Source organism: Talpa europaea (assembly GCF_964194135.1).
Source record: "Talpa europaea genome assembly, chromosome: 12".
Taxonomy (NCBI): Eukaryota; Metazoa; Chordata; class Mammalia; order Eulipotyphla; family Talpidae; genus Talpa; species Talpa europaea.
The window spans coordinates 86438866-86446521 of NC_140079.1; the positions used below are offsets into that span (position 1 = coordinate 86438866).

General features: G+C 60.0%; 1 protein-coding gene across 1 annotated transcript; it reads left to right on the forward strand.

Moving 5' to 3' along the window:
* Positions 1-3551: 3551 nt before the first annotated feature.
* On the forward strand, positions 3552-7656 carry CORO1A (coronin 1A; the record flags this gene model as incomplete). The annotated part of the gene is made up of 10 exons (XM_084250901.1): positions 3552-3749; positions 4950-5072; positions 5171-5300; positions 5390-5574; positions 5711-5830; positions 6066-6170; positions 6276-6421; positions 6517-6574; positions 6685-6900; positions 7225-7656. The coding sequence occupies 10 exons, from the start codon at positions 3552-3554 to the stop codon at positions 7327-7329; spliced, it is 1386 nt and encodes a 461-aa protein (XP_084107027.1). The 3' UTR covers positions 7330-7656.

The following is a 7656-nucleotide window of genomic DNA, read 5'->3' on the forward strand; positions in this document are numbered from 1 at the left end:
CCTCTAACTTCTGCCACTGGCCTTGCCTCCATCTTCCGCAGCAGCCCCATGCCTGCCGGCCCCATCCTGTGCAGACCAACTAGAAGCTGAAAGCATCACCTCACCTCGCCCACCAGGCCTGTCAGGCTCATGGTCTCCAGGGACACAGCTTCTACGTGCTTCTTCAACATGAAGGTCCCTCACAACCTCGTCCTCTGCTTGGAAAGGAGGCACCCCAGAGCTGAAGGTAGTGTGTCCTCAGGCCCCTCTCTGTAAAACGGAGGTGGTTTCTGCCACCAGGGCGTTGTGGAGATTAAAGGGGTGTGGCGTGTGCATCAAGTTAGGACAGTTATTACACCTTCAGCCAGAGGCAGCACTCTGCAGTCCTCGCACACCCCACCCGGTGCTCTCCAGCAGCCGGGTACCACTCAGCCCACTGGTTTGTACAACTGGATAATCAGAGGAACATTCTCCCATGCATTGTATCTTTAGAGTCTCCTAACTTTGTGAGGTGGGCAGAATAAATTGGATTTGTTCCTCACTCACAGCTGACGAAACAGGTTCAGAGAGGTTAGGCCTTTGGCTCAAGATCACACAGCATCAGTGGTGGAGGTAGGATTGGAACCAGTCCCTGGAAGAATCATGTGCCTGGCCTTTACTCGGCTACCTGCCCAGACCGCCTCAGTCTTGCCTGTGGGCTCTTCCCGCCCTTCCAGGTCCAGCCCAGATGCCGTGTGAACAGCTGCACTGCTGAGTGCCAACAGCACTCCTGCCAGGCCAGGCCCATGCATGGGCTTTCCCTTCCTGTTGAGCTCGTGAAGGAGGTTTGACTCTGTTAAACAGGGTCAAATTGAGGCTGAGAGGGGTGAAGTGGCCTGTCCAAGGTCACTCGGTAGGAGTGCCAGCCAGTAATCAAAAACTCACAGTGCCGGGCCTCCCCGGTGGCGCAGCGGTAGAGCGCTGGGTTGCGAAGCTGCCCGCGGCCTCTGCGGTGCCGGTTCGGTCCCCGGCTGCTCCCCGGCCACCGGAGGAGGGTCCCACATGGCGCGCAGACCTCTCCTGCCGCCCGCTGCTCCCCTCAGCAGTGTACTTCGGTCCTTCTGCCTGCTCTGCCCCTCGCTCTGGCTCTGGTGAATTCTCTCACCCTCCCGCGCTTCTGACTGTACCCAGTGCATGTATAAACAAAACAAACAAGCAAACAAATAAAGAAAAACATGCCTCTATTAAAAAAAAAAAAAAAAAAAAACCCACAGTGCCCTCTGCCCCCGGAGCAGCCTTTCCTGCCCTCTGCCTCTACCTCCGTGAGGCAGGAGAACGACTCCTCCTTCCTCTGAGCGCCCTGCCTCTGCCTCTTCAGAAGCAGCGCTCTCCTTCCGGTAGGCTTCCTGGAGGGACAGGCCTGATGCATTCAGACCCCCGCAGACAACTGCCCGAGGAGCCTCTGTTATCCATATTACCCCATTTGTTCCCGGCCCCCGCAGAGCAGAGGCGCTCCTAGATGAAGGCTGAGTGCCGCTCCCCAGGCCTCGCGGCCGGAATTGCGGGACCTGGACCAGCCCCTTGGTCTGTGGGTGCAGGTGGGCGCGTGGCTCTCCCTCCTCCCCTCCAGTCGACCACGGGGTGGGGGGTGGAGAGCAGCCCCGGGCCCGGTGGGCGGGCCTGATGGGCGCCTTTCGGGTGTCGGGAAGGGATGGTGAGCAGGCTGGGGGTGGACTGAAGGAGGCAAGACGGAACAGGGTATTTTTGCATTTTGACATTAAGAAAGTGCAGATTAGCTTCGCGGCGCCCGGGCAGCAGCATCTGTTTCTGTTTGGAATTGGCAGAGCCGGGCGCTGAGCGGCGCGGCGGAGGGAGGGAGGACGCGGCGGGGCCGGGGAGGTGGTGCTCGGGAGGCCGGGCTCTGCTGGAGAGCTCCGCCCCTAAAGGGGCGCTGCCACCCTAAGGAGGCGGGCGCCGCGCTTCTCATTCATTGTCTTGACAAGAGCATCCTCGGCGGCCGTCCTGGGCTCCTGTAGCTGCTTCCTCCTCCTCCTCCTCCTGCCCGCCCTCCTCCATTTGGGGGTGTCCTTCATCTCAGCAGCAGGTAAGACTGGGCTCCTGGAAAGGGACAAGGCACCCCTGGCCTGGGCCACCTGTGGGGCAGACGTGAGCTTGTGAGAAGCCACTGTGGGGGCGGACAGGCTGTCAGAGCGATGTGGCGCTTGCACGGGGACAGCGCCGGTCCACTCCGAGTGGAGGGGACTCGCGGAGCTGAGGGCGGGCGTGGGAGGGCCCCTCTGTGTGTTGAATAGCTGGGGAGAGAGAAGGGTGAGGGGCCACCGCAGCCAAGATGGAGGTGGGGGAGTGAGGGTCAGGACACACAGGGGCCCTGACTGTCCCCAGAATGGGAATCTTCGGTGATGGTGGAGGTGTAGGGTGTGATAAGCCAGCAGCTGCTCTCAGCTTGGGGACAGGAAAGGGCTGAGAGCAAAACAAGTTCCCCTTTTAGTGGTTTCCGGGCCTGGTACCTGCAGTGGGGAACGCAGGGTGGGGCAATGGCTTCCTGTCCCCCAATCTCTGGTTTGGGGCTCCCCTCTTCCCAGAGCAGGTTTCTCACCTGGGACCGACCCTCACACCCCCCAGCCCCAAGACTGCTTCTCCTGAGCACATGCGCCTCCAGAGCAAGCAGGGGCTGGGGAGCCTTCTGAAGGGTCTAGGATGGGCAAGTGGGCCTGGAGCCCCAGTGAGAAGGGCCAGGCCTGAAAGGGGGCAAATGGGTAAAGCTGGGGAGGGGGAGTACAGGCCCTGTGGAGGTGCCCCCAGCTGGCAGCACTGGCCCTACATTGGGCAGGAGGGGATGCGGTTGGTTGCCTGATCAGGTCCTGGAGTCCAGGGAGCCAGGGTCGATTCCCTGCTCTCTGCTTGCTCTCTGCCCTGCCACCCACCCCAGCTGGACCTCAGAGAAATCAGCCTCTCCCTCCCTGCGTGTAGTTTCAATGGGAGTGGAGATGGCACCAGGGCACCTGACCAAGCAGAGGTGATAGGCAGAGGTGTGGGGCGGAGATACTGGGACCCGAGCCACTGCCTGTTTCTGGTGCCCGGAGACCTGCTGGGGAAGCCACCTTGCTGTTCACAGCCTCCTGGGCAGGTCCACATGCCCAGCCCTCATGCCCAGCCCTGTGCCAGGAAGCGAGGGAGGGCCAGCCTTTAGGGAGGGAGGTCTGGACGCTAAGAGAGAGAGAACCTCCCTTCCCTTCGCTGCCCATCAGCAGAAAGGAAGGGCTGAGCAGGGGCAGTCAATTGGCAGATGGGCACTTGGCTGCCTCCCGCCGGGCTCTGCGCTAGAGGCTGAGTGTACAGAGGGGGGCCTGGGGGCTGGCGGTGGGCTTGCAGGTTAGTGGGGAGTGAGGGCATGGGAGGCCGCCCTGGGGATATCAGGATGTGTCAGTTACAGAGCAGAGATGATGCTGGGGAAGGTAGCTGAGCCACAAACCCCACCTGGGGCTGAGGTGTGTCCTGGGGGAGAAGGGAGTCGCTGAGAGGTCATAGTTGACCTGAAGGGAGAAGAGGTCTCAACCCCTGCATTCCCCAGGATGAGCCGGCAGGTGGTCCGCTCCAGCAAGTTCCGCCATGTGTTTGGACAGCCGGCCAAGGCCGACCAGTGCTATGAGGACGTGCGTGTCTCACAGACCACCTGGGACAGTGGTTTCTGTGCTGTCAACCCGAAGTTTGTGGCCCTAATCTGTGAGGCCAGTGGGGGAGGGGCCTTCCTGGTGCTGCCCCTGTGCAAGGTGAGTCCCCGGAGCCTGGAGCAGCGGTCCTCCATCCAGCCGCCCCTCTGGTCCAGATTAGGTGCTTGTCACCAAAGCCCTTTGGCAGATGACAAGGGCTGCAGCACTGTCATCTGTAATATGGAGCTGAGTCAGATAAGCCTCGACTTCAGTCAGCTCATACATGCAGCGCCCCTATAAAAACTGAGGCGCAGTGGGAGAGGTTATGAGAGGGGTCACACAGGGAGTCCTACGGTGCCAGAGCCAGGTCTCCCAATCTCAGCCCGGTACTTTCTCCCTCTGGAGCACAAAGAGGGCTAGAATGAGGTCTGGGTAGGCCCAGCAGTGTTCTCGGCTTGGGAGGGACTCCGGTCTGGGCCTGTGTGAGCCCTTGGGAACCCAGGAAGCTCTGGCCCCCAGCTCACAGGGGATGATGATGTAAGAGGTCTCTCCTCCCCATCCCTGCCCTCCTTCTGCTTTTGTTTCCCTCCCTACCTGCTATCTGCTGACCCCCACCCCCAGCACACTCCTGTGCCCTTGATGGGTGAGACAGGAAGAGGAGATGAGTTCTAAGTTGTTACCTTAAAAGGGCCGATGGAAGCAAAGAAAAGAGGAAGTGGTTGTCGGGGTGAGAGCTGGGCCTGCTTTTCACACAGGAAGCCCTACTAAAGCAGCTGTCCCCGGAAGCAGCCATTTCTAAACCTCTGCTCTCGTCTAAGGGCCAGTTACAACAGACTTCCCAGGCCCCCTCCTTTTGCACCAACCCATGCTCACAGCACCATCATTCACACATTCGCCCTTGGGAAACTCACCCCACGGCAGTCTACTCCCTCAGTTTCTTGGGTGCAGGGCCTTGTAGCCTCTGGTGCCCATGGGAGCCTCAATCTGAGAAGCTGGGGTGAAGGGGGTGAGATGGCCCTCAGGGAATGGATGAGAGCCTGAGATGGAGACCCAGGATCTCTGCCAGGGTCTGATAGTGAGGTAGCACCAGGACCCGGCATGACCCTGGCGCCCAGCCCCACACCCCATCCTGCCCCTGTGGCCAGCATTCTTGAGTTGCCTAGACAGTTCTGGCCTGGGGCACAGGACAAACTCTCCCACCTAGTGTCTCCTCCCAGAGACTCCACAGTCTTCTCTGTGCCTCACTGAGGGGTATGGGAGGTGGGATTGGGTTTGGAGGGCAAAGCACCTCGGCCTCAACAGCCCTGCTGTGTCCTCTAGACTGGGCGTGTGGACAAGAATGTGCCCATGGTCTGCGGCCACACAGCCCCGGTGCTGGACATTGCCTGGTGCCCACACAATGATAACGTCATTGCCAGTGGTTCTGAGGATTGCACAGTCATGGTAAGTGGGGATGAGGGGGGCTCAGGAGGGGACAGGAGAGGCTCTGGGACCCAACCTGACATTTACAGCTAAGACTCACTTACCCCCCTTCCCTGCAGGTGTGGGAGATCCCTGACGGGGGCCTCACATTGCCCCTGCGGGAGCCCGTCGTCACTCTGGAGGGCCACACCAAGCGTGTGGGCATCGTGGCCTGGCACCCCACCGCTCAGAATGTGCTGCTCAGTGCAGGTGCCTGGGGGCAGGTGTGAGGGGTGGGCTGGTGCCTGACCAGGAAGGGCAGGAGGCTCATGGCTTCTGACATTGGGGGCATCACCCAGGTTGTGACAACGTGATCCTGGTGTGGGACGTCGGTACTGGGGCGGCCGTGCTGACGCTGGGCGCAGATGTGCACCCGGACACAATCTACAGCGTGGACTGGAGCCGAGACGGAGGCCTCATCTGCACCTCCTGCCGCGATAAGCGCGTGCGCATCATCGAGCCGCGCAAAGGCACTATTGTAGCTGTAAGTGCCCATGAACCCCTATCCTGCGACCACTGCCTGCCTACCCACCACCAACCATGCCCCTAGTAGCTGCCCCCAACTGGAGTCTGGCCCTGGTGTGTGGGGGGGCTGACCGTCCACCTCCCTGTCCTTCCAGGAGAAGGACCGGCCCCATGAGGGTACTCGGCCGGTGCGCGCTGTGTTTGTGTCGGATGGAAAGATCCTGACCACCGGCTTCAGTCGCATGAGTGAGCGGCAGGTGGCGCTGTGGGACACGGTGAGTGCGGCGCCGGGAGCAGGGAATCAGGTTGGAGAGTCTGGCCCTATTGCCAGACTATTGGGCCAAACTCTTCTCCGGCCCTATTGCCAAGGGTCACAGTTTACCTACCATGAGGTGGGGGTTTCTGTCAGTTGATCTGTGAGCCCCCCACCCTGGTCACTACTCAGTGACAAGCACCACCCACAGGCCTGACATAGTCCAGCTCACTGTTACTTCCCACCCGCCTCTGCAGAAGCACCTGGAAGAGCCGCTGTCCCTGCAGGAGCTGGACACGAGCAGCGGCGTCCTGCTGCCCTTCTTTGACCCCGACACCAACATTGTCTACCTCTGTGGCAAGGTGGCCTACTCAGGCATGGGTTTATGGTGGGAAGGTGGGGGTAGGGTTGCTTGGAAAGGCCCGCAGCTGGAGGCTTCTGATCTTCCCTTTGCATTCCACCTGCAGGGTGACAGCTCTATCCGTTACTTTGAGATCACTTCCGAGGCCCCCTTCCTGCACTATCTCTCCATGTTCAGTTCCAAGGAGTCCCAGCGTGGCATGGGCTACATGCCCAAACGCGGCCTGGAGGTGAACAAGTGTGAGATTGCCAGGTGACTGACCCTCACTCTGACCTGAGCTTGCACGCTCCCTGCTCACCCCTGGCCCAGCCATGCTGTGGGCGCTGCTCACCTCCCTGTTTCCACAGATTCTACAAGCTGCATGAGCGGAGATGTGAACCCATTGCCATGACAGTGCCTAGGAAGGTGAGAGTTCTGCACCCCTCTGGACTCCAGGCTGGTCGCTAACCTGGGGGCGTTGCAGGGTGGCCGTGTGGCCTGACCACTCTCTTAACCAATCTTGGCCTTATCCACAGTCGGACCTGTTCCAGGAAGACCTTTACCCACCCACTGCAGGGCCTGACGCTGCCCTCACTGCTGAGGAGTGGCTGGGGGGTCGGGATGCAGGACCCCTCCTCATTTCCCTCAAGGATGGCTACGTACCCCCCAAAAGCCGGGAGCTGAGAGTCAACCGGGGTCTGGACACAGGGCGCAGGAAGACAGCGCCAGAGGCCAGTGGCACTCTAAGCTCGGTGAGAGGCAGATGGGAACAGAATCAAAAGGAGAGATGGGGCCGGGCTGGGAGCATTGATACGGCCGTCATCCCAGGGAAGGAGATCAGTGTCTGGAACACCCTAAACTCACAATGCTGGGATTCCTTTGGGGACCAGGAGTGGGCAATCCTGGGGCCTCAGAAAAGAGTTCCAGGCCTATAGGTCTGTAATTATCTGGGCAGCAACTGGTGGAGAGACATAAGGGTCCAGGCCTTGGGCTCTTAGAAAGAGGCTTAAGGGATGTCAGGGAAAGGGGGAGTCTTGGGTTGGAGCTGGGGCTTAATAAAGCGTTGGATCCCCCAGGATGCTGTATCCCGGCTGGAGGAAGAGATAAGAAAGCTCCAGGCCACGGTGCAGGAGCTGCAGAAACGACTGGAGAGACTGGAGGAGACGGTCCAGGCCAAGTAAAGGCCCCAGGGCCTTCAGCTGGGACCAGCAGCATCCCTCCCCCGACTCCCACTTTACTCTTCAGACTGCCATTACTCATAAAGAAATAATAATAATAAAATGGCTTTATTTTCTGGTACCTCTCAGACTCTGAAGACTGGTCACCTGAACTGACCTGCCCTTGAGCTTCCCACTAGGTAGCCTTGAAGGTACTGCCATTTGGCAGGGGCTAAGGGACACCCCCAAAGGCCCTAGACTGCAGAACAGGTCTCGGTAGGCAGGGCTTGCCCCATGAGCTCGTGGGTTTGGAGTCTGCTGTTTCCCAGCTTCTTCTCAGGGCGAGTAGGT